This window comes from Xiphophorus couchianus, chromosome 7 (genome assembly GCF_001444195.1).
Source record: "Xiphophorus couchianus chromosome 7, X_couchianus-1.0, whole genome shotgun sequence".
NCBI classification, from domain to species: Eukaryota; Metazoa; Chordata; class Actinopteri; order Cyprinodontiformes; family Poeciliidae; genus Xiphophorus; species Xiphophorus couchianus.
In genome coordinates this window covers 31,502,562-31,530,540 of record NC_040234.1, presented here as the reverse complement: position 1 = coordinate 31,530,540, position 27,979 = coordinate 31,502,562, and the positions used below count along the sequence as shown (strand labels likewise).

Sequence of the window (27,979 nt, the reverse complement as noted above, 5' to 3'; positions counted from 1 at the left end):
ATGCAGTAAGATGTTTGTTTTGCAGTTTTATATAGATTTGTTTGTACAAATACTTACATTATATGAAATATTTAGCTGCACTCTTTTTGGCTTATGGAATTATTACATGAATACATTTGTTGAACAATCTTTTGTTTAATTAGCATAAATCTGACCAGGTTGTGAACAATTTGTGGGTTAAGTCTATGTGGGGTGCTAATGATACAACTTTTTTTTACAGGTGATAACTGTAAATGTGAACCAGAATCCAAAGATTCCAGACAAATCATTCCAGGAAATTGTCTGCCAGATCCTTTAAATTTTTATAAATACACATTGAAGGTTGAGGTGAAACATAAAGATAGGAGAGAGAAATCCATTTGCATCACCCTCAACCCAGCTTTAGACAAATCGGATCGAGTGAGGTACTGAAACCAAGAAAAAAAAATCAATGTTTATTAGCTGTAAAAGTATTTTAATAAGTTTTGTTTATGACATTCGTATATGAACATATTTAGATAGATCTAAAATAAACAACAGATTGGATTACTTATTGCACAGTGAATAGAATATCATCATAGACATTAATTCATTTGCAAACTCCCCAAAATTAAGCCAGTGGCCAAAAACAACAACTTTGTTGAGGTAAACAAAAATATGTTTTAAGTTAAACAATGAAATTTTTAATTTGCAAAATAAATCTCTTACACAGATTAAAAAGGTTTGGTACAATGCAAAAAATAAGTTCAGGAATAATAGAGAAATATCTGAATGACTTTTTCTTATTTCTGCTCTTTTTATTGAAATATTGCTTTATCTAAGAACTTTCAGTGAATATTTTTTTTGTTACCTCAGTGATCATTGGCATTATTAATATCCCAAATCATTAGGGGCTTACGCCAAGCAAGACTTTTTCGTGTCTTAGATTTCTCAGATAATTGGATCCTAATCAGCAAATTATGAATTTATTTTAATATCCTAAATTTTTAAGACTTATTTTTTAAAAATGTATGCATTTTTGCTTGTGTTTTTCCACCACTGATATCTTTTTTATCACCTGCTCCCAAAAAGAAACTTACAGCATTTGTTTTCATAAATGAGAACAAAAGCAGTTGATTTCCCCTCATTGAAATCCTTCCAACCCGATTCTGTACTAGAAACAGATCCATTTTGCTATTTCTGCAGCAGCCGGAGGAATAATTTCAAAATTCTTCCTCCACCAGACTCAGCAGCTATGAATTTGGGAAAAACATTTATCATCTGTGTGAACACAAGTATAATACACGGAGCAACAAATTACAAATTAGATTTTTTTTTTCTATTCTTCTTTTGAGTCATTATCTGGTTATTGTAACAAGGAGATGGAGGGATTATATAGAAAACAGTAAAAACAAATCATTTTGTTTTTAGGTAAGTATTCTAATGACTTTTTAGTCAAGTTTTTTAAATTAATTTATTTTTATATATTTTCCTACATGACATACAAAAATATATAGGAGCTTAAGGTTAAGAACATCCATGTTAATTATTCTGTTTTTTTCATATCACAGCTTCACTTGCATTGATAATTGTAGCCCAGCGTCGCAATCCAAAGACACAAAAGTTAAAATGGAGTGCAGTTCTTGTTTAAATTATACATGGTTCATTGAGGAGACAAACGTCTACCAAAAGTGGCCAGTAAGTCTCATAAATTGTGCATGAGTTGTTACAAATTTGTGAGCAGTTAAAAAAATAATATCCACTGACAAATGACAATATTCATTTCTTCACAGAAAAATACAAGGGACTGCTACAATGATGCAAATCAAATTCCTCTTGTTGAAAAAAAGGAGAATGCAACAGAATATGTCATTGACAAAAATTATATTAAGAAAGCATCAAAAAGGCACAAGAATGTCACTGTTGTGTTCACTTATTCAGGTGTGCATTTATTTTTACTCTTTAGTTTTTGTCCTGTAAACAGTTTCTGGTCATGCTGAATCATCAAAAATGTTTGCTAAACTTTTGAGAGTGAATACATATTTAAAAGAAGGCTGTTTGGCTTTCAAACCCAAGAAGAAAATCACCCACTGTTAGGTATGGTGGTGATGCCATCATGTTTATAATCAAAGCAGATTTAATAATACAGAATGAATACTTTCAATTTCTGTAATTCCAATTTAGACTGTGTATTAAAAGGAGATGGATACAAGCTTGGATGCAGAAACTCAACTGAAATCTGGTAGTTTGCATCCCAGTTAAAACCATAATTTGCAAAAAGGATCAAAATTATGTCATTGTTCAATGGTACCAGTCAGGGTAAGGGCACATATAAAAGAGTAGTAAAAGAAACTGGTTTTAATTGTGAATTTTTCTTCTTTCCAAAGTGGATAAGGAACTATTATACAAAACCTATATCATATGGGTAGAACCATCTACAGATCTTCCTGATCCAAGCAGTGACCCAGAAACAACAGATGCTATGACAACCTGGAGCCCTGCAGCAACACCAACTGCAACACCTTCACCAGCAACTCATTCAGCAGCAACTCATTCAACAGTAACTCATTCAGCAGCAACTCATTCAACAGCAACTCATTCAGCAGCAACTCATTCAACAGTAACTCATTCAGCAGCAACTCATTCAACAGCAACTCATTCAGCAGCAACACCTTCACCAGCAACTCATTCAACAGCAACAACTTCACCAGCAACTCATTCAACAGTAACTCATTCAGCAGCAACTCATTCAACAGCAACTCATTCAGCAGCAACACCTTCACCAGCAACTCAATCAACAGCAACAACTTCACCAGCAACTCATTCAGCAGCAACTCATTCAACAGCAACTCATTCAGCAGCAACTCCTTCAGCAGCAACATCTTCAGCTGTAACAGCTACCACACCTACCACTACAGTTGCTCTTACTTCTCACAGGGCATCAACTTCAAGACCAACCACTGAGATTTCTAAAAGCCTCTCATGCATTATATCACCATCAACTGGAACTATACTTGATCCTTACAGCATAACGTGCACTAGTGCCCAGCTCTGTTTGAATTGTCAGTACTGTTTTAAGACAGAGGGTAAGTAATTGCTGGCTTTGACTGATGTTGTATCATCTATCTTTAACTTAATTGCACATTTTGTTTTAATTTATATCAACCATCACCAGTTTCTATTTTATTTTTTTCTAATTTTATCAGAAAAGCATCTGTTGTGCAGTAAAAACGGAGTAGTCAGGATTCTATACCTTCCTGTCGGAGATAGCAGAGCTGAGAACAAACTCCTCATAACAGCGACTGCAAAGAACAGAAGCTATGAAGTTAGCACCACTTTAACCACACAGGTTTGTTAAAGGCAGAATGCAGGTGGTGAAAAGAAAGCTTAATGAAATGTACTTTTTAAAATAAAAAATAATAATAATTCAATGTATTAGTTTATTTAAATAAGTGTTTATTTATTTAAATATAAATTAAATTAAATTCTAAATATAAAATAAAGATTAAATTGTTTAAATATATAAATATCTTCTATTCCATATCTATTTATATATATATAGATAAACATTTAACTGTTTAAATGAATTAGATATTTATTTATGATCAATTTATTTAAATAAGTCTATTTATTTATATAGATTTATTTATATAAATAAATATACTATAAAATATATTAAATGTATCGTAAAATTATTAAATGCTTCATTAAGTAATACATTTTACCATTAAATAACTAAATATCATTAAATACATCAGGAGCCATGAAATGAAAAAATACAGAGTGAAATAATTAAATGTTTAAGTAAAAATTGTCTTTAAAAGGACATTTTATTACTTAAATTAATTATTTAAAAGGGTAGTTTTAATATGTATTTTATGGTGTAGTTATTTATTTAATTTTGACCCCCCCTAACCGCCTTACGTTTGACCTCATTGAGTTAATTCATTATTTACAGGTTTTGGATGCTACAACAAACTCGAGCTCAGTGGACGGTCTGAGCTCAGCGGTACTGAATGCTGTGGATAAGCTGGAAAGTGAAGGTCTACTATCAGCTGCTTCTATTGGAGAACTTTTTAACTTGGTGGCTGAAAAACTAAACAGCAAGACTGACGAATCAAAAAAGAAAAATCGACAAAAGGTAAACTCTCTGTAAGGGATTTGTGTTAGGCAGATTTATGTTGACATTTTTCTAATGTCCAAATTAACCCTCATCATGAAAACAGAGAAATATGAAGGTTGATATTTCTCTGATTTTCTCTGGTGTGCAGGAATATTTTGGGGCATCAAAATACATTTATGTCTTTCAATAAAGTCCAACTGAGCGGGTAATAACCCATAATTCTGTTTACAGTGGTGATAAAGCCAATCATACTGAATTTTACTCTCAGAGTTTTAGAAACACATTAAGTAGCAATCATGGTGAAACTGTTTTTGTGGGTTTTTTTGTTTTTTTATCAGAAGCTTTGAATAATTTACGCCCCAATTTCTTTACAGGAGGGGTGTATTTCAACAAAATAATATATGGAAATGTATTTAATTGATTATCTCAGTTTTGAAAAGTGAAACGTGAATTGTTACATATGCATTGTTGACTCTTGTATCTCTTAATTTTTTCCTAGAGTTTATTGATTCTCTGTTGTTCAGGCCAGTCTATTGAACAATCAAGCACACTGATACCATGGCCGTTAAAGCAGTTAATGATACTTTAGGGAGTGTGGGCAGGTGCCAAGAACTGCTGGGAAAATAAATCTGCATCTTCATTAAACTTGTTAACTAGGAAGTTTGAACAGGAAGTGTTCAAAAATGTTTTGTAAGACATTTGTTGTCAATTGCCACCATATAAATTAACTCAATAAACAAGTCTTGCTTTTTTAGCGCTTCTCCCAAATATGTGTGCATAGCTGTAACTGTGTGTTTATCTCATGTAATACCATTTTTATTTTCTAAATACATAAATTCTGGGTTTTAAAGCTCAGACAGAAGATGTTGGACTTGATGATTGGCATAGTGAACAAATCTCCAACACAAACTCCAGAAGAAACTCAGGTGGTAGCCAGAGGACTTACTTCTCTCATTCAGAAAGACGATGAACTCAGCTTGTCTGCACAGGTAATTAAGCATTTTACTGTTTCAGAGAATAATTTGAACCACAATTATAAGAACTATTGATACAAATCTACTCTTCATGCACAGCACAGGTTTTCTGTCCAGTCTTTAATTTTTTAAGGTGGCAGGATTAGTTTGGAGTCCCCTGCCTGGCAAATGGTAGCTTTGGCCATGACCATCAGTAAGATTTTCATTAGACAAAACATAAAAAGTTAAATCCTGCAGATTAGTGTGAGGTCTTCAAAGGTTGTGCAGGTCAAACTGAGGGACATGAAATATGTTAGAGTTATTCCTCACATGTTGGCAGAGTGATTTGTGGTTTAAATTGTGGTTGTTTTCAATGAATTACAAATAACATCTGGAGGATTTGAGGTTAGAAAGTGGATTTGAAGGAATGTAAATGTTAAGCTGCTGCCCTGCTGCTTCATATTTAGGCATGTACTGTATGTTGATCTGTTTGAAAACACTAAACCAGAAGTCACCAAGTCCAGTTCTGGAGAGCTAATTGAGATGCAGCTTTCAGACATGGATCTTACTGTTCTAATAATTGTTTATTTAAAGCCATTAAAGAAAAGTTTTAGAAAAGCAAATAAGGGGAAAATATTACTTACTTAATTTCCTTCTTTTCAATAAATTAAGCTAAAAAACATAAATATTATAAATTTTACATGTTTCTTGTTAGTACTTTGAGTAAAATTAAGGCACACCATATTGTCTGGTCTGGATGGTTTATGTTTTTTATTTTAAAACGCTCAGAGAGTGATATAAGAACAAGCTGTCCCAGAAATACTGAGTTTTCCTGCTTTACATTCTTGCAGATATTAAAAACAACAGAAACAAATTTGCCAATCTGTCAGACACTGCTGCAAATATTTCAAAAATAAAGTAATACCATTTTAAAATCTAAACTTAAACAGTTAGGTGTGTTTCATCACCTACCATAATATCTAGCATAATGAGTTTCTCCTCTGTCAACCATCCTCTTTCATTACGTTACTGCAAATAGAGGTGATGTAACAAAGTGTTAAAAATGTCTGGGCTGTTTTTATTTAAGTGTAGGTGTGATAGCTGGAATAGTTTGCACTGTTATGTACAGAAACGACTTATAATTCTAATTTAACTTTAATAGTTTAGATTAAATTACTTATTATCCTTATGATACACAAAAATCCAGATAAAATAGGCTTTACTGCTACTAATTATAAAAATGAACAACACAATCAATTAAATTTTATCAGAAAAAGCTTTGGATGTCCAACTCTGATTGCAGTTCACTGAGTTGATATCTTTCTACAGATTGATGCAGCCACATTGTTTGCCAACCTCAGCTTATCTGTCCTGGATATGAATGTGAGCACAGCTGAAGACAAAGAAAATGTTATCAACGCTGCAAGCATCATTGTGGAAGGAGTGGGCGTGATTTTGGAGTATTCTTCCAATGTGAGTCATCAACTTGAAAGCCCACACAGTGGGGATTAACATCTCCCTGGCAGATTTCATAAACCCTTCTGTGGATGCATTTTAATTATTAAAGTAGTTACTATTGTTGGTCATTTCTGAAAAATCGGTTTAGAAAATACTGTCTGGTCTCAGTGGTCAATGTTTTTCAGTATTACTCAGTGTTGGTGAACCTTGTAAGCTAACATGTTGTTTAATCTTTTACAGAAAAACATCTCTGATGCTCTGCTTGCTGCTCTGAGGATCATACAGAGCACTTTGTTGAAAACAATGACGGTTAATGAAGGTCCAATTATAATACAAAAACCTCATATCAGTTTGCTCGTCAATCGGTATGTCTAACTTTAACTCTGAGACATACATTTTTTAAAGGGGGGTTTTATGCAAAATTGACTTTTTTTTAGATTTATGTAATGTTATTATAGTGTTGCCTTGACTCATTTATACAGTACATGTTTGAGAAATCCTTGATTATTTACCCAGAGCTCTGTCTTGGAGCTGCAGTCTCTAGCTGAGATTCTATCCCCATATATCACTCAGTTCCTCCAGACTAGCGGCAGCAGGAATTAGCAAACACCTAGTGGAACTGCAAAACTGTGGAGCTCATCATACAAACTACCCCTCACTTCAACGCTTCAAAGAATCATTGAGGAGCATTGGTGTGATGATGTGCTGAAGCTGGAAAGCGCAAAAGCTTCTTAAAGAAACAGAGGCCAATTTCAAGGCATCAAATTGCACAGTTAGATTTCTAAGTAATGTTTGATATAGTTTGTTACTTAAAGGTGTTATAAAATGGGACTATGTACTTGGCAACATTCAGTCATGTGAAATTTAGTCTTCAAATACATAAACCGGCTTGTGATGCAACACAAGAATGATGAAAAATGTCAAACTTTTGTCGCTCCTCATGTTTCAAGCCCATTAATCAAATGAAGTCATTTTATTTTACCATGACTCTAGATTTAATGTGTTTGCTGATCTTATCCTACAGAGTAAAACATGAGAGTTTACACAAAGGGTCCATCAGTGCTAATTTAAGTTCTCAGCCCACATTTTCACTGCCACAACTCCCATCTGACATGTTTCCATCAGATGAACCAGTGGATGTCCGGGTAAGCCAAAAATAATTGTTTCATGTGAAATCAGAATGTAGCCAATAGCAGGTGTCTTCCAGATGCTGTGCGTGTTTGATCAAAGAGGTCTTCAATTTTCTAAGGTGTCTTTCTTTAAATGAGATTTAACCCTGATTTACTCCCTCAATACAACAACAGATGCTGAGTTTAGATAAAAATCCCTTTTCTTGGAATGAGAAAGGAAACATTAGTGGACTGATGGGTGGTCTGTCCCTCACAAAACAAGATGGATCCGGTATCCCTGTGGAGAACTTAAGTGAAGATATTGAGGTCAGTGTGGCAGCAGTGCAGCATTGGGGAATTATTTGAAACTGTGATTACATTTTAAAATACAAACCTCACTGAGAGGACTTTTGAGACAAGTATCCTCTTCAGACATTTGATTTAATTTTAAATAAAACAAATCAAATCCAAACTTGCTTACTCCTAATTTGACTCCATACATACTTTTTGTTAACAGCTTCATCAACTTAGCATTTCAACGAGCAGTGCACTGTGCTCTCATGTCAAAATAATAATGTTTGCTACATCTTTTTGGCACTTCTAAAGGAAAAGTTTTTTTTATTTTTCAATCTCTTCGCAAGTGTTATACTCTCTCTGAAGTGCTCCCCAGGAAAATTCCCATTTTAGATTCAAATAGGTTTTACATCCCCCTGACTTAAAAGCTAAAACTTTCTAGCTTTCGGTGGAAACACTCAAACCAAGCACATCAGATTAAGTTTTACAAGTGATTCCTGTTAAGCATAAGGATAAAAAATGGAACATTTTTGCCTTGTGGTAATGAAGTATTGCCGGACGTTATATTGTATTACTTATTGTTAACAAAGCAAATGTTTTATTATGAAATTGATGAATTGTAATTGACATTTCTGAACCCCAAACCAAATAAAGTATTGCTAGGATTGTTACTTTTTATTTTTTCCCTGTTATTTGAATGAGATAGTTCAATGAGAGCATATCAGTGTAATAGAAAATGTGAATAAATGCAGCCCAACACCAGCCCTTCTTATTGTAGCTGATACCCTGAAACAACCTTGTGCTGTTTTAAGAGCAATATTTGTGTTGTAGGGCTTCTATTTTAGTCACAGCCACACAATCTTCAACTAAAAAATGCACTGAAAAGCAAATTCAAAGAGAAAATTCCCTTCAACGCAAACGCAAACCATTTTTCCACCCTTTGGGGGCAAAGGTGTAAGTTTTTCACAGTAATTTCAGAGTTATCCAGAGGTATTTTTATTATTATTCTCTATGTGAAAACTTGGGTAATATAGCTCAGAACCAAATTTTATTTGCCAGAATGAAATGAATTTTGTGTTTAAATTGGACAAGAGGCAGTTTTGATTTTCAACTTTAGTCCATAACATAAAAATAGACTCCTACTTCTACCTGCTTTGCAACCCTGGGTCTGCTGAGAGTCTTGATGTGCAAATTATGTTGCATGTGTTTCTTACACCTGTCCAAGGATGTACTGTTTTAGGGGTCACGAGATCACAAATTATTCATAGAAAAACTGTCAAAAGAAAACGCCGTACATTTTTCTTCTTGTTTAGTTTATTCCAACCAAAACAGATGAGCACATATTACTCCGCTTGTTATTCTAATCAGAGCCATTTCAATATCTGAAACAAACTATTATGGTTATTTATGATCGCATTGCAGGAGTGCACATAATCTGCTCTGTTTAAACTACTTGTGCATAAACAATCATTTGAAATTAATCAAGTAGCCACTTGATAACCTCTAATTAATGTGGTGAATGAATTTTACATATAATTTTAGCTGAGCATGCTGAACCTAGTAAGAACAGTTTGATATTTGGCAGTAAAATATTTATATTCTTTTCATCTGTTTTTTGCCTTTGGCTGGTTCCATAGATCCTGTTGCCAAGACCCGCTGGAGAACAAGTGAACACCTCAGTTTTGGATCTTGGGAACTACAGCACAACAGCCATAGATGTTCCCTCAGCCGACTCCACTCTGCTTTTAAAGGTGCACTTAGATGTTTATGTACTGAATGTACAATGGATATTTCATTGTGGGTTTAAAGTTCACCTCTGCAAATAACCATTCACATACTTTTCTAACCCTGACCATAGTAAAGAATAGGGCTGAGTGATTTGACTGAAAAATCTTTCATGATATACATTTCAAATAATTTGATATCAATTGTAGTTTTTTGTCGTAAATATTCAGATCACTGCCACACTTGTTACTCTTTTATCTACAGTTTTCTCCTAAGATATACAGAGTTAGTTTTCAGCCGCCCACAGTGTTTTACAAATCTAAATCTTTTTCCACATGTGCCTCTTCTGTTGGTCTATCATATAAAAGTCTCATACAAAAAAAATTGTCTGTGGCTGGGTATATGGCTAAAGAATTTTGATACAAATAGATTGATTTTATGTTTTAAAGATGGTGCCTTCTGTGGATCCTTTACCCTTCAAACTGTTCCTTGGTTACATGAATTATCCTACTGATACAAATTATGTAGCAATGACAGAGATGCCTCTTCCGGGAACTACACAAGGTAATAAAAGTTTTCTTTTGTTATATTTCACATCTGATATTTGTATGATTTACCTGAGCATATGTTTGTGTCTGACGCAGAAGAAAGATACACATGGCTTCTTAATCCCACAAATTTAAAGGGAAACACTGGATTGCATTATCTTGTGGTGAGGCCTATTGTTGGTCCAGGTGTGAAATCTATCAATGCCACATTATCTATCACCCCCATTACATCCTCATGCAAATTTTGGAATGAGACTCTATTGGACTGGAAGGATTCTGGATGCAAAGTATAATTATTTCCTATTAAGAAGCAGATCTTGTGAATACCATGCTCCTTACATTCTTTTGGGATAATGATGCTTGTTTGTTCTTCAAGGTTGGTGTCAAGACCACACATTTAGTCACCCAGTGCTTGTGCAACCACCTCACATTTTTTGGCAGCTCTTTCTTTGTAACTCCAAATCTTGTCGACCCTTCACGCACTGCTGAGCTTTTTGCGACCTTTGCTGAGAACCCTGTGGTTGTGTGCTTTGTTGGGGCTCTTTTTGTGACCTACCTCCTCGTGGTTGTGTGGGCACGAAGGAAAGACATCAAAGACACAGTCAAGGTAAAGTCTTTCTCCGCCAACTCCACTTTATGAAAACATTTCTGTCTAAAATCTAGTTAGAGCATCCTGACATTTTGAATTTTCTCCTGCTCATATACCGAATTTAGAGTTATCTATGTATGTGATTGCTATTTTACTGATAGGTAAAGAAACCTTTATTAGCAAGCAAGCCCAGTTTGACATGAATGAAAGAATGGATGGATGATCAGTTAATTACTTTACTCACGTGCAGGTGAAGGGGACAGTGCTGGAGGACAACGACCCCATGGATAATTATCGCTATCTGTTGTGTGTTTGCACTGGACATCGCATAGGAGCCTCCACCTCCTCTCAGGTAGTGAAAATATTAATATGCATTTATTTAGGATAAATGGATCTCAAACACGAATTTTTAAAAATTGTCTCAAAAATGATCTGGAAACTTGTGTGGAATGTCTCTTAAAGAGTTTTGTCTTAGTAATATGCACAAAATGAAAACAAACAAAAGAACTACAGTCCAATAATCCTGTGAGTTGCAGGTTAGGGACTCCATTAAGAATCATTAATGAGTACTTACCAGCAGATATATGCTGCAGCATCAGTTAACTTGCTGCTCAAAAAGCATCTATGTTTTTGATTTTCAGTCTGGAAAATGTAATTTTCAGGGGATTTGAATAACAGAAATAATAAGGACATGCCTCATCCTTTAAGCCTGTGCCTTCAAAAACTCAGATCATTTTCTATCAACTAAACTACTCACAGGCGCAGAAAGTTTAACCAAAACTAATTATTTGATCTCCAACTCACTTTATGGCCTACAAGCAATCATGTAAACAAGTCGTGATCCAGCTCTGCTTAGCCTTGGCTTCCCAAACATCCGGCCAACATTCTGTCTGTCAGCATCACTTTCATTTTATCTGTCTCCATCTGTGAAACACACCAGAGCATTTCAAAGCTAAACAGACCAGATTCTGCATCAAACACTGGTGGAAATAATAAAAAGGGTAAACATTGACTAAACTTTTGTTTCTGTGTCGGGAGCTCATTTTGTGCAGCAATATGTTGATATAAATTGAGGTTACGCTGCTGGAAGAGTGTTAATAAGCAATAAACAGGAATTTGCTGAGCGTATAATTCTAACTCTCTGGTAAATTAAAAAAGATAAATAAATCTTCAACTGAAATAACATTTGAAAACCAAATCCTTAATTTTAGTACATTTAATTAACAAGGTAAACAATGCACAAATATGTAGAGTTGAAACTAGAAGTTTACATAGGCTGAATAAAAAACATGGATTTTTTTTTTCACCAAATGCCTTTTGCTTTAGGTCAAATTATTTCTACTTGCTAAATATCACAATAATAAGAGAAATAAGTTATTTATTAATGTCCTCAAAATCAGAAGTTTTTATGTGGAAATAAAGTTTATGTTTTTACAGATAAAGAACCACAGGATTCTTGTGATGCAGTATTTTGTTTCAGGTTGTAGTCACTCTTCTGGGTGCAGACGGAAACAGTAAGCCTCATCACCTGACTGATCCAAAGAAACCTGTGTTTGAGCGTGGAGCTGTGGATTTGTTCCTGCTGACTACACCGTCCTCTTTGGGAGAGCTGCAGGGCATCAGACTGTGGCACGACAATTCTGGAAACCATCCTGCTTGGTGAGAAATCACAAAAATATTTAAAAAACAAAAAAAGGCTGAACTAATAAGAATTACTCTGTTTAATGTCGTGACTGTATAATACATATATACATGTACAACAGAGATAACAGTTTTAGCTATGAATACAATTTTTTATTACAACATAAAGCAGATTCATTCAGTTCAAATCTCAAAATTTCTGCTATTAGTACCAAATATAAATGATTTGTATAATATAACTTTATTCCAACCAGAATGCATGGAATAATATACTGTATTGCATGCTCTATTGTTAAACAAAGTGATAATGCAATATCTACATTTAACACAAACATGAAGAAGCTCCAATTAGTATTCAGAAAATTTTACTTCATTTGTGAAAAAGTAATTTTAGCAGGCTGAAAGTGTTGAACAACAAACCACTAAAAAGAAAATCCTCAATGGTTACATCTAAACTTTGTATTTTTGAGTTTTTGACCAGAATGGAAAGGTATTGTGATAATGTACTGAAGACAAAATTTCACAAAGAGATAGAGGCACCAATTTCAATGAGTCCTATTGCAAAGTCATATTTCTTTTAAATCATGTTTGATGCAGCATTTTAACAAATGAAGGCATACAGTATATAGGTTTATAGCACAGTCAAGTAACTGTGTGCCTGGAAAATACACAATACACTCATTAAGACTCACAGTTGGCTTCCTAAAATCCACATGTTCTAACTTATTAATCTAATGTTGTGACACCACATTGTGGCCTGACATATATTTCCAAATTGAAAAAAATTTGACTTCATGAGATAAATCGTTTGTTGTTTCCTTCAGGTTTGTGGGCAACGTCCTTGTGCAGGATTTACAGACAGAGCAGAAATGGTATTTTTTATGCAACTGCTGGCTTGCAATAGACATGGGTGATTGCTGCCTCGATAAACTCTTTCCTGTTTCGACAGAGATGGATCTGAAGAAATTCAGGTAAGGCAGAAATGTAGCGGTACAATGAGATGCACAATTATATACACAAGCACACCATTATAGTCTGCATAGCAGATGTGAATCCTAGGCTGTGCTTTTTCATTTGAATTTCAATGAAAAGTCAAATCAAATGTAAATCAGATGCAATAGCAGGCTTAGATTTCAGTTGAAGAAACGTCAAATTTATTGGAAGAAAAGCGAAGCTTTTGAAATTTGACTTTTTAAAACAGCAAGTCTTCAACTAAAGCCAACTTCTTAGCTAATGAAGGTGTTTGCATTTTGGGAAAAAATAGTCTGTTATAGGAGAACTAATTAGCAAATGGATGCAAAGTGAAATATGAATATAATATAAAATTTCTAGACAGTCTTGTTAAGTTACTTTAATTAAATTGGTCACTTTAATTGCTGAACTGTGAACTAATTACAGTTAACAGGTAAGTTTGTTTTTTTAAGAACAGAAATAACTTATATTTTCTTTCCTTTGCAATGGATCCCGACTTAAAAATTGAGCTGATGATTCAAAGATTTACTGCTTTTTGTTTATTCTTACATGTCAGAAAGCCGCAAATCCCATCAAAAGTTGTGCCTCAATACAAAGAGATTAAAGAACGATGCTAATCCTTCACTAATTGGGAGTTTATCTTTGTTTAAAATGGTTATAACTAACATTGAAGCTTTTATCTTCCAGTAATTTGTTCTTCATGAAGACAGCAAAGGATTTCAGTGACGGACACCTTTGGTTCTCTGTGATCAGTCGACCACCGAGTAGCAACTTTACTTGTGTGCAGAGGGTGTCCTGCTGTTTCTCCCTGCTACTCTGCACCATGCTGACCAGCATCATGTTTTATGGGATCCCAACAGACCCCTCCGATCAGGTCATGGATTTGGGTACATCTAATTTTATTTACACTTCACAATACCTCAAGAAACAAAAGAAAACCTTATGAGACAAACTCATCTCATAGGAGCTATGTTTTCAGGTCACTTTGAGTTCACCTGGCAGCAGTTCATGGTTGGGGTTCAGAGTTCCCTCATCATGTTTCCAATAAATATCCTCATAGTCAGCGTCTTCAGAAACATTCGCCCTCGGGAGTCGTCTTGTTGTCAAAGAAAAACAAAGAAAGCAAGTCGCCGCCAGCAAAAAAGCAGCGTACAGACAACTTCTCTGAAACCGGGAACTACCACCAGCAGCACAGGGAGCTGCACTTTAGACACCATCATAAAAGTAAGTGCTTTGTGCCTTTGTGAACAGCAAAGAAAATCCATCACAGACCTTGAACATTGCTTTTTTTTTAGCCATTTTGTCTTGTTACAAACCACAAGCCTCTGTGTATTTCACTTTGATTTTATGTGATAAACCAAGAACAAATTAAAGCACATACTAAGGAAAAACAATACATGGTTTTCACATGTATGACATGTAGAAATCCTAAAATTTGTATTTGTATAATAACCTTTTAATGCAAATCTGATTGTGTTCATTTAAAAAATACTTTATTTATACCACAGAGAAATAAAAGGTTTTATTTATATCATTCAAGTAGCTTCAAAAATTTCATACTCGTATAATATGAGTTGCACCAACATTTCATTTCTCTCTGGGATTTGTAAACTATTTTTCATTTGAAAGGAACTGAACAACAAATGACACCATCATTTAACAAGCACTGCTAGTCCACATCATCTAACTTTGCTTCACAACTTTATCACTGATAAATCTACTGGATGTGTTGCTTGTTTTCTAAGAAACTCCAAGGCTTTCATACAACTGCTAGATTTGTTTTTGGAAAATATATTACAAACAGGGCAATTCCAGTTATTTTTTACCTTTATTTACTATGTAGTTCCTCCCCTTCACATTTGCTCATTTTATTTAGGCAAATACAGTTAAGAGGGCTGAATGCAAATACAATCAATATTTTCTAGATTTTTACATGTACAGAAATAAGCAAACCATTCATCCTGTGTTTTCCACTTCAGAAGTACACCCTAGCATTCAAAATGTGAATAAAACACATAAAGGTTAAATTAGTGGTAATTTTTTAAATTAACATTTTGAAGCATTGATTTTAAGAGTTGAAAGTAATGGCTAGAATACTGATTACATTGCATTATGTGTTTTTAATGTACATAGAACAATATCTTGTATTTGAACAATTAGGATATTGCAAGAATTCTTCAGTCCCTGTCTGAGACAGCCAAACGCAACATTCCATCCATCAAGACTGAGTTTGGTTCTGGGAAAGAAACTGACATTAATGCTGTCCTCGCCGAAGTGGAAGAATTTCTAAAACAGAATACCAAAAGCAGCAATGACACCCAGACAACAACACAGTGTCAACTATCAGGTGGGTCCTTTCTCCTGCGACAGTGGTATTGTTATTCAGGTCAGAAGCAGTAGAGATGCTCAGAAACGCTAGCTGTAGGTGTATCTGTCCCTAAATAAACAAAATCAGACTTTTAAAGTTTTTACTTACCAATTTACCAAAATAATACATCTTAGTAGTTATGATTGCAATGTGTTTGTGTCCTGTGCTAACAGCCGAGGGGATTGAGAAGAAGAGCAACAAAACCCAGCATCTGTACAGACAAATGTGTAACCTTGAAAAGGAGCTGAGCTTGATGGACACCTCCAGCTTCCCCAGCCCTCACAGCTTCAATAAGGCCCTAAAGCAGGTCCAGGGGATGAAGAGCTACCTTGAAGATCAGCTCTTCACCTCCAGCCATTTGGACCTAGATGAGCCTAAACATGAGAAGTAAAAAAAAAATTAAACTTACAGCTTTATTTTGAGCTTTTAAAAATGCTTCTTGAGAGTTGGTGGCTGAACTAGAGCTGTCATATACAGTATGTGTTATTTGGACTTTTTGTTTCTGTTCTTTCCCTGTATTGATTTCTTATTTTCCTTCATCCATGTTTGTTTTCTCTTTTAGTTCAGTTATTTTTCATCTGATCACTCTTGTCAAGTTTAACTCTTAGTCTGCTCTTAGTTTTATTCCTTGTGAAATTTTAAGTTAGATTATTTTTTTCTCTCTCTCTCTTTTCCCTTCACACCAGCAATCAGTTAGCAAATCAGAACCGGTCCATTGTTCCACACTGACTCTTCCACTACTTAAACTTCTGGTCCTCACATTCTTTGTTATTTTCTCCTGTTAAATCCTGTTGTTATTCCTGTCAGTACCCTGCCGTCCTTTTCCTTGGATTTATGGTTTTTGTTCTGCTCTGGCTCCCTTGGTTCCCTGTGATTTTTGTAAGTTTTTGTTAGTTTTTTCATTAAGTCTACAAGATCTACTCTACATCTCGGCCTGCTGCATTTGGGTCCACTTTAAAACAACACATCATAACAAAAGCATTGGCTTGGTCTATTCTTAACCAACAAATTGCCAATATTTACCTTTTCTAATGGAGCTTTAGTTCCGTCTTAATACCATTTGAATTCATGAGTGCCAATATTTCTATTCTTTCAGCCCCAGAGTTCTGAATATAATATCCTCAATAACACAAATACAGAAAACAGTTGCTAGATTTTCTAGATTCCTTAAAGTGTCAGAGGCTAATGCTATCTTGTAGGCTACATAAACAGAAACAAAGACCTTTCATAAAAGTACACAAATTACATTTATGAAAATATTTGCCTCTTTTATAGCGGTGCAAGAACTATGTATGTGAACTGGTATAACTGTTTATGAAATAAATAAGTTTCTTACCTCTGTCATATATCAAGTAAGAGATATGAGCTACGAAATAAGAAAAGCTCTAATATCTCTAAGTTATTATTGTCAATGCTGCAGCACTGTAGTATACTACTATAAGCAAAACTATCATTTTGTTGTGACTAATAATGGAAAATTTTTTCTTTAACTCTCCAATTCCAGGTTTGTTCCTGAGCATGACACTTCAAATGATGATGGTGTTCTGAAAAAGAAGCCACAGCGTCGGGGCTTTCTACCCTGGTGGTTTATCTTTGTCGGCTGGTTGCTGGTGATTGGAACCAGTTTTGTTTCTGGATTTTTCACAATGCTTTATGGACTGAAATTTGGGAAAGAGCGCTCCATCAGCTGGTTGGTATCCATGATCGTCTCCTTCTTTCAGAGTCTTCTCTTTATTCAGCCACTGAAGGTAAGATTTAGTATTTCTGTTGGCTTAAAGCATAACAATTAGATTTATGGTGCTCTGGTTTCAAAACCTGCTCATAAATAATGCGTGGAAACAATTCATGGATCTGATATTGCCTTGAAATTTGTATGTATGTATTCAATGTGCCACAGGTGATATGTCTTGCAGTTTTCTTTGCACTGGTAATAAAGCGAGTAGATGAAGAAGATTTTCAAAATGTGGTGTTTGAAAGAAGTGGAAGAAAGTCTGGTAATGTCGTGATCCTCCAAAAACACACTTTTAACTTACAACAAATGACAACAAACATTCAAACATTCACCATTTTAAACAGGTGATAAAAATGATAAACAAACAAGACATTGGGATTATCGTCTTTATGAGCCACCTCCTCCTGCAGACATCGAGAGAATGAAAAGGAACAAGATTATGGAACAGAAGGCCTTTGCTTTGCTCAGTGAGATTTTGAGTGGGTATAAAATTAAATTATTGTGGTAATTTAGTTGATTTCAGAGTTAACTGTGTGTTGTGAGGTGTGTTGAGCTTTTCTAAACTGTGTTGCAGTTTACATGGGGTTCATATGGATGTTACTGCTGGTGGCCTACGGCCAGAGAGATCCCAATGCTTTTTTGTTGAAACAGCACATTAGAAATAGCTTCACTAACAGTGTCCCAGACAGCATGACTCTTCAGGATGTTTTTACCTGGGCTAACACCACTCTACTCCAAAACCTTTTTGGAGAATATCCAGGTAGGATTCCTTCCAAAACATTAAAATGTGCCCACACACTAGTTGCTTCTGTTGAAAACAGCTGAAGGTGAACTCAAGTCTAAAAGCTGAATTTCTATCAAAACAACTTTGATATTGCCTTATGTACAAAAAGTTAGCACTCATTAACGTTGTTTACAGCCTTAATGTTGCCCAGTAAAACAGATGTCTGCCTCTAGTTTGGAAAAATAAATATAATCCCAAACTAGCAAACAGATTGTGTTTATTAAGCTTTACCTTATTGCCATTTATTACATTAATTGGATTTGTGAAAGTCAGCCCATTTGGTTCCATATTATCATTTACAGGATATTTGGTGAAAAATGTGGAGGGTTTTAATTTATATTCAGTGTGAAGGTAGGAAGAAAGAATAGACAAGATTTTGCAACTATTAGAAATGTAAAAAAGAAATACAATAAATGCAATAATGTTGTGACTTTTTCTTTCCAGTACTAGTAAAAGTCTAAAATATTTTCCTGTAGGATTTATCACAGATGGAAACTCCAAGCTGGTGGGGAATGCTCGTGTTCGCCAATTAAGAGTTCAGCAGAACTCATGTCAGATTGCAAGTTTCATGCTTGGATTAGTGCCAGACTGTCATGCCCTCTATTCATGGGAGATAGAAGACACGGGTTCCTACGAAGCCGGCTGGAATCACTCTGTCAAGAATAATATTTCGGAAAGTGCCTCTTCTCCATGGAAGTACCAGACTGAAGCTGAGCTCAGAAGTCTGCCAGTCTGGGGACAACTGGTGCTCTACAGAGGAGGAGGATTTGTAGCTGAGCTCGGACCAGATATTCAAAATGCCAGCAGGTGTGTGTGTGTGTATATATATATAAAATAAAATAAATATTTTTAAATCACATGTTGACAGAGTATTATGGAGGAGGATTAGGGCCACTAAAACAAAGACTTCTGACTTTAACCTCAGAATTCTGAAAGAAAAAGTCTGAATTATGTATATATATATATATATATATATATATATATATATATATATATATATATATATATAAAAGTCAGAATGACTAAGGTCAGAATTCTGACTTTAGAGAAAAAAGTCAGCTTCTTGAGAGAAAAAGTCAGGATTATGAGGGGAAAAAATCTGAATTATTAGATTGTCATAATGACTAAAGTCAGAAATCTGCCTTTTTTCTCAGACTTTAGAGAAAAGTCAGATTTGTGAGAAAAAGTAAATTCTTTGTTTTCAGTGACCTTCAACCTCTTCATAGCATAAAACTTTGCTTTTAAACATAATTGTTACAGTTGAAATAAAAACAGAATTAAGACATTTAAACTGACAGCTCTTTAAATATTATGCTCTTTATCTACAGCACACTTGAGTACCTTTTCCATAATAAATGGCTTGATAAGTACACGAGGGCAGTCTTTGTCGAGTTCACGGTTTACAATGCAAATGTGAACCTCTTCTGTATCGCCACGCTCTTGATGGAGACCTTAGCCGTAGGTAAGGAAGGAGTGCTCTTCTAAAGATCTGCAGCATAATCCTCTGGAAAATGCAGACTTATTGCTTCTTTTTCTGTGTTAGTAAATCACGTCTTTAACTTTGCAGGAGCATTTCAGTTCTACAGTGACCTGCAGGCTATTGGTCTTTACACATCAACAGGGGGGCTTTACTTCTTTGTTATGGCTTCTGAGATCATTTATTTGCTTTTCATTCTCTACTACATGTTCAAGCAGGTAAACACTTTATTCACTTTAATGCTTCGTAAATCCTGGCAGTGTCTACTGAGCTAAATAAAATTACTGCAGAAACAAAGAAGATTTAAAAGTTTATGTATCTCTAGTACAATTGTGTTGGGAGTTTTTTCTGGGATCTGCAGTTAAATTTCAGCGCCTTCCATTGTTTTTAACACCTAAAAACCTTAAATTTATTTCTATCTACTCAACTTTATGTTAATTTCTTTAGCAAATCTTTCATGGCTTATCCTCTATAGGGAGACTGTCAATTACTGTCTAATAGACAATTGATTTTTCATTAGCGTCAGGCTGAAAAAAATTACAGAGATAGATGTTTGAAATGTACATCACAGTTTGTGTAATAATATTTGTATGTGAGTTTCCCTGAGTTTAAATGATTTTAACTGATTTACTCAAATGAATTAACTTTGCAATGAGATTCCAGTTTAATGATAGGTGCCTTCATACCCCGAGGAGACAGGAAGTCATGGATTACTCATTAAAAGTCTCTCCAAACTCTGATCAAGTGAAAAAATATTCATTTTAAAAAGTGATTGAGCTACATTTATTTTTTAAAAAATTCATATTTATAAAATGAGAAGTCAGTTATAAACCTATTTATCTCCTCACTGAGCAAATGTACTTGGATCTGTTCAGGTTTGTAAAGACAAAATGTGGTGGATTTGCCTGAGGCATGTTTTTGTTTTTTTTTCAATTGTTTTAATACTCTCTGGTCCACAAACCTAATTTTCCAGCAGACAGCTACAAAACCTCCTTTTAATCTGAATTGCCAGTAGACATTTTGTGCCACCTGGGATTTTTGATTTCTGTCTGTTTTGCTAATAGCACCAGTGCAGAACATGCCTCTTATGTGTTTTACTAGATCAGTCTAACAAGATATTTCTTAATTCTGTAACTCTACTATCATGAATTTTAACTTCTTTTTTCTGAAAATCCAGTACTTAGGTATACAGCACCTATTGTCACATAAGAAAAAGTCATGCACTTATGGCAGTTTTTTTTTCTGGCTTTAATAGCAACAATCTTCTATCATCTATAATTATGTTACATATAACTTAATGATGTTCTTTCACCTCCTTTTCCACTACTAATGGTAATTTAACTCCTGTTAGACAAGCTGTTCTGCTTCATTTGCAGTCCCTTAAGACCTTTATGTTGTCCTGGGCTGAAAAACTGAGAAAAAGATATTTGGACAGAGAAAATGTCTGAAAGGGAAAATGTATCTGTTCACATATAAATCACTTTGCAAAGGCATTCATGACCCTTGGAACTTTTTATATTTGTCATGAATTTTTATGCATTTATGCATTTTATTGCATTTTTTATCATAGACAAACACAAGCAATTGGACAGAATACACACTGCTATAAAAAAGACTGTTTTTGAAAGGCGTTCTTTGAAAAACACTTAGGTACAGTTCAATTTAATGCAAATTCTTAATTTTACATCTGGTCTGAGTGGAGCTTTCTAATCCATACTACTGGATTAAACCCATTTTTCTTATTTAGTTTCAAGAACATTCAGTTTATACCAACTTAAAATTTAATTACAAGCATTAAATTAGCAATAAATCATTCTGTCTTTATTGTAATCACAGATTTGAATGTTAAAAAGATTTCTTAAGCCTTTTGTTTGGTAAATCACCTAAATCATCTGCTCCAGTCATTTGTTATTTTATTTTATTTTTTTTATTACAGGTCAAATTATTGAAGCAGCATCGCTGGCTTTATTTCAAGAGCAAATGGAACCTTCTGGAGCTGAGCATCATCCTGCTGAGCTGGAGTGCCACTGCAGTTTTTATCCAAAGGACTCTGCTTGGAAACCGTGATGTGAAATTCTACCAAAACCACAAAGACCAGTGAGAGCAACATCCAACTCAATCTTATAGTGTTATCTAACTACATAGAGCTTGAAAAGCAGTGTCTAAAAACTAAAATGTTAAACTCAGTGAAACTTTGTTTCTGCCCTTGTAGATTTGCCAGTTTTCAAGAAACTGCTGCAGCTGATTCAGTTCTTCAGTATTTGGTTGCTTTCTTGGTTCTTCTGTCCACTGTCAAACTGTGGCACCTTCTCAGACTGAACCCCAAGATGAACCTGGTCACAGCTGCACTGAATCGAGCCTGGAATGACATCTCCAGTTTTCTGCTCATCATCGTGATCACGCTGGTGGCGTACTCAGTTGCAGTGAGTACCTTGCAAAACTTTCATCTTGCAAACATCCCTTCTGGCTAATTAGATACACTAGCATGGATTTTTTTGAAATGATAATTAAAGATATAATTATAGTGTTGTAAGTGAAATTTAAAAAAAAATCGGCTTCTTCTCCAAACCTTTCCCCATCCAAATAAACATTAGAGATAAAACAATTTAAATTGAAGTTTTTTATTTATACAAGTTTCTTTTAGAAAGTTTTGATATGCAATTTGCACATTGCAGGAGATAATTGTAATTGAACAAATATGCTAATTTCACTCTTACCTTTCTCGCTTGACTTAGACTGCATTATTACATGAAAAAGTATTTTGGATTGTATCAAGAGCATAATGTGATAGAACAAAGTCATCTCACTGCTTTAAACTTGCACAAATTTTCTGTATGGAGGTTTTAGTGGTTCAAAATTGTGACAACAGCAGATAAAAATCCTGGGTAAACATACCAATAACATACTTGGGCCCCTTGCCCATAGAGATCGGTATACGTTTTGCACAATGTGGATATGTGCAACTCAAAGTTGTGCATATCTTAGAGCAAAATAAGTCGAGTTTATCAGGCATTACATTGAGCAATGAGAACAGAGGAAGAGAGGGAAGCATGCAGGTAGAGGTTTATAATATTTCTCAAATCTGACATCCGGGCTCATTAAAAACAACTTTAAGCTTCAGAGCTGTTGTTGGATCAACTTAAATACAAAACACACATTTAGGATTTTGTGTGCATGATTCCTTTTGATTGAACTTCCTAAGATATGTAAACAGAGCACTGCTTCTGATTACAATTATTTCATAAAATAGCGCAAATAGTCATGCAAAATCTGTACAGAAACCTCCCTCACCTGCATTGTCTCATCCTGAATAAGTTGATGAAAATATTGATATTTCCTCTTTAGACTCAAACTGATGGTTGCAGTGCAGGAACCACAAACATTTATGGCGAAAATTCAAAGAATGTGAGAGAATTTCCTACTGTAGATGTGATGCATCTGGCACATAATAGCCAAGAAAGCAGTAGGAAAAAGCTACAAGTTCAAGAGTCACGATGGCCTTCACACTGAAAGGAAATTTTCCAAAACTCATCTGAGTCAATGGCATTCAAATAATCTTGGAGATCCTGACGACCATACCCCGTTAATTCAGTTTGAATGAAGTCTGGCCAATGAAATAAAGTAAAAATGTGTAAAAATTCAATTAAAAATTCAAGCACCTTTAATTATTTCTGTTTTATTGTCTGGACACAAAACATTGAATTTTTCCAACTTATACTTTTATTTGTAAGTTATTCTTTCTTTGTGCTTAATGTGATTGAAGAAAAACATTGTTGTTTTAGTAAATTACTTTTAAATGATCAATTTTATTACTTTAATTTGTCATAAATTATTTCAGAGTTTCATGTGTCAATTGTCACATCTTGTCATCTTTCCAGAGCAACGTGATTTATGGCTGGAACATTTCATCTTACAAAACTTTTTTAGCTTCTCTTCTGACCATCATCAGTCTGCAGATAGGCATCTTTAACTATGACGAGGTAAACGGTGTGATTTAATATTTTATATTTTTGACTCATTTAGATTTTTCAGAATCATTAACTGCATTTAATGCATTCTTCAGTATGATGTTTTACAGTTAACTGTGCACACTGTTTCATCCATTGAACTGCATTTTTCTAAATTAAAAAACAATGTTTACTCAGATTTTTTACTCAGCTGAATCATTTCCCAGGTTTTGGACAGTCACCCAGCACTTGGCGGATTGCTGTTTGGTTCCTGTATTGTCTTCATGACGTTTGTTACTCTAAATCTCTTCATTTCAGTGATTCTTGTATCACTAAACTTGGAGCAAATGTATCACAAGGTAAGACTAATTTTAAAATTCTTTACTTGGTTAACTGTTTTTATCTAATTTTGGGATATCTGAGTTTAAGCATCGTACAAATAAATTCTTATTAAACAAAATTTAAGTACAATATTGGTGAATTCTCTAACTGAGAAGAAAAAATATGATTTCTGCGTTATTAATCAGCCAATCACTGATCATTGAAAATTTGCCCTGTTTCAATCACCAGTTGATTTCTGGATGCAGCATCTCTGATTATGACTGCATGCACGATAAGTAGCTATGCTTTATCATCTTAAACACTTCTAATTCAAACTTCTTTAAAAGTCTGTCATAGTCTTCGCATTACCTTTACAATAGAAACTGTCCAACAACCGCAGATCAGTGAGAAAGTGCATCAAAATCTGAAAACTGTGCATGGAAAAGCTCAAAATACAAAACTGAGCCAAGCTCTAAACCTGATGAATAAAAATATGGTTTTACCTTTGAAAATCAAGCCACAGAGAACCTGTTTCTAGACACTAGACAACCCTTGACGCATCCAAAATGTTCTTTCAAACTCATTAGAGTTGTTTTGAAGGTAAAAGGTGGGCCATCCTGACAGATGCTCGTTATGTTATAACTCAACAGCATCTGCCTGAGACAGCAACTAGAATCTTAGTCATCAACCTGGGAAAACACGGGACTCTACTTAAAACTTGAATTAATTTTAAGAATGCATGTTCACGGTTCACAAAGCAAATGCTGGTTAACATTTCACCTCCTCATTCTGCCCTTTAAAGTTGGCCAAAGTAAAAAGCTGAAATTTCATTTTTTCACCAGCCAGTTTGTTCTGCTGAACCGAACAATTGATCTGTAAAGAAATGACTCTTTGATTTTCTGTTGTTCGTTAACCTTTCCTTGCCTTTTTCTAATAAAAAAGGCTTAGTTTCTTTGTTGGAAATCATAAAGCTTAAAGAATTGTAATAACTAGTCATAAATAATAATTTTCTATTATGATTGCTACCATTGTTCTGAAAATAAAGACTTTTAATAGGGGTCAAAAAAGTTCCAGATGGTTGTGAATAGAAATGGGTTAGTTATGAAAAAAGTCATAACTTTTAAAAAGGTCACTGATTATGGATTCAGAAAGTTTTTCTGTTAAATCCTTAGAGATTATTTTCAATATTATGCTACCTTAATGGAGAAGTCTGACCATAAAGCATTTTTATGTTTCCATGTGAAAATATATTTTTTCCAGATAGTTTACTTACTGGAGAGAAAAATATTTTTAAGCAAAAACATATAATTTAATTAAATTAAGTGTCTCATTTTTTTATATTAATAATTGTCAAAACAACATAAGAGTTTAGGGAAATAATCATTTTAAGCTGCTAGCAGAAACTCTAATATTTCCAAAATATGCTGTGATGTGGAATAGTTGAAGATGAAATAACAGTTTCTGACAGTTTTTAACGAGTAGAAGTAAAGAAAAGAAAAACAATAGTGGATAAAGGAATAACTTTTGTACAAATCAAGCCAGTGGGAGGACCAATAAAATGCATTCTGTTGTCACTACATTTATCTTTTATAACACGTTTAATTAGTAATACATACGGGAGAACAGAAAAGTCAATAAACACTACTTTGGAGAAACAGCCAGTTTAAAGTCTGATTGCTGCCAAACCTAACAGTGAAATTAGCAACAAGCACTCTGGTTCACAAGCTGACCTGCATTATCTGGAGAACAAGAGAAAACTGCTGCGTCTTCAGATGGTGGCTGATGCGGATCGATTTGAACCAAAAATTAATCTTAACGGTAAAAATACTGGATCACAAAATTCTACACACTTCTCTTAAAATACCAGATTTATGTGATTTAAAGAAAAATGTAACTGAAAAAGCTTTCCAACCTTATTTTAACATGACAAATAAATCTTTTATAACTCACTCAAATAACAGTGCATACCATCAGACTAACATTTTGTTGAAAAACATTTGGATTCATTGTCAACGTTCAGACTTCTTCAGTTAATACCTGCCATCATTTCTAGTTAATCTGATTATTCTGAACTCGTTTAGCTGATAGGATCATCTTGGCATTTGCTCATCTGCATTATCCTCTAAAGCCTTAGTTTGCAGAGGCAGTATTAGGAACTAAAAAGCTCTCTCATTATATTAAGGCTGCAGTATTGAACTTTAATATGAATTATGTTTGACATATTTGTGAAAACTGTCACTATGTTGGTTAGATTTTCTGAAACGCTGAATAATTTTACTAACTAAATGTTTTCATTGAAGGTTTTTGAGCCAGAAATAGCATTATTTATTTTTATGAGGCAATCTGTTGAATGTAATGTTCTGTAATGTTGTTTTCCGGTATAATTGCAGCTGTCTAGACAGTCTTTGTTGTCTGAAAACATTACCTGTTCCCAATATCGGAGATCACAAAAAACAATCATAATTATTAACAAAAACCCCAAACATTTTGTTGAAATCAAAGGCTTGGATCATGCTTTGTGTGTTATGCAGCTTTTTCCTTTCTTTCTTCCATTTAGTATAATTTCATCTCATCTCTCATTATTGCAGATGTGAATCAAACTTGAGTATGTAAGGTCTCCGAAACTATCCCATAACATGCTCTGATATTAAGTCCCAGTGCTCAGTATTGCTGAATTTTGTTGTGAAAAGCAGGACCAAAAACTATATTAAAAGCATTTGCACAATGCAAAGTCAAGGTCAATATTGTGTTCAAATCATAAATTCAAATGGTAACTGATAAGTTCATAAAACATTTTTTATCACAGCTTTTTCTTAGGCTCGTGTGTAACACTTATAATAAGAGTATCTTCCGACAACCTTTTAATAATGCCGTTTTATCGACAGCATTGTTTCAATTGAAAGAAACAATTTTTACTACAAAATGTAGTAAAAATGTTTACTACAAAATGTAAACAGCAGTTTTAGCATTCCCAGTGTCTGAAAACCAAAGAGTAAAAATCAAAGTTGTTGGTCCAAACAAAGTGTGATGGCTTATGCCTGTGTCCGTGTTTTTGTTGTTTTTTAAAAAGTGATTTTGATTTTCTTTCTTCTGGCCCAGCCCTCTGAAGAAGAAGAGATTGTTGACCTCCTGCTGAACAAACTCTGCAACCTGTTTGGTTTCAGATATAAAAGTGAAAAAGACCCCATGGAGCCTGACGGAGAGGGCAGCAGCAACTTGACCCTTAATAAGAACAGGAATATTCTTACTAACGCCTCAGTTGAAGACAACATTTACCAAAAGTCTGACAACTAAATGAACAGGAGATGTATGTCAAGATTTTATGCAGTAATTTCCTCTTTTGTTTTTACTTGTTACATTAAAGAATGAATCGAAACTTTACTCTGTAGATTAGATATACATTTCTCTTTACTCTGCTGCTTGTTCTGCTTCCTTTGCAGTTGTGCATAGTTTAATATGATCCTATGGGCTTATAGCATGAAGCAGGAAAAACTGAATATACTGAGATAAAAGTTGTTCAATAAAGCTTGAATAAGTTATTCAGAATACTACTAGTACTGAAGTCTGAATGAATTTTTAAAAGCATCTCACTCCTTTCTTTCACGTTCTTTGATGATCAGTATAGCAGCTGCTTTTTGTAGGGTCTGAATGACCTTTCTTTGTTAGTTTTTCATCTACTTCAGAATATTTCCCAACAGATTTATTTGCTAGTTTCTTTATTTTCATAGCAATGATGATACTTGCTGACTTTAATAAAAATGCAGGAGGTCATACATTGGGTGAAGTTTTGTTGCATTTTTCTCACACTTTTTATACAACATCTAAACAACTGTTTAAATGAGCCAAATTATGTTATTTAAAAATGGCATTGTTTGCAGTAACGGTAGAAGCTTTAGACATGTTTTACCTCCTTTATCTTCATGCTTACTGTTAAATTTGGGTCACCTTCTGGGCTTGTTTGTCAAACTCATCATATTAAA

General features: G+C 34.3%; 1 protein-coding gene across 1 annotated transcript; it reads left to right on the top strand.

Annotated features, from left to right (window-relative positions):
- On the top strand, positions 1-27,772 carry LOC114147560 (polycystic kidney disease protein 1-like 2). The gene is made up of 33 exons (XM_028022041.1): positions 1-5; positions 2,436-2,683; positions 2,805-3,044; positions 3,165-3,307; positions 3,917-4,099; positions 4,933-5,070; positions 6,364-6,507; positions 6,733-6,857; positions 7,517-7,637; positions 7,797-7,928; positions 9,533-9,646; positions 10,070-10,184; positions 10,265-10,455; positions 10,545-10,775; positions 11,008-11,109; positions 12,238-12,416; positions 13,223-13,369; positions 14,058-14,257; positions 14,350-14,594; positions 15,531-15,717; positions 15,912-16,125; positions 17,243-17,486; positions 17,636-17,732; positions 17,815-17,949; positions 18,045-18,230; positions 18,731-19,061; positions 19,583-19,716; positions 19,822-19,949; positions 21,668-21,828; positions 21,944-22,154; positions 23,610-23,711; positions 23,906-24,037; positions 27,099-27,772. Exons 1-33 carry the CDS (start codon positions 1-3, stop codon positions 27,291-27,293), a joined length of 5,460 nt encoding a protein of 1,819 aa, XP_027877842.1. The 3' UTR covers positions 27,294-27,772.
- Positions 27,773-27,979: the final 207 nt, after the last annotated feature.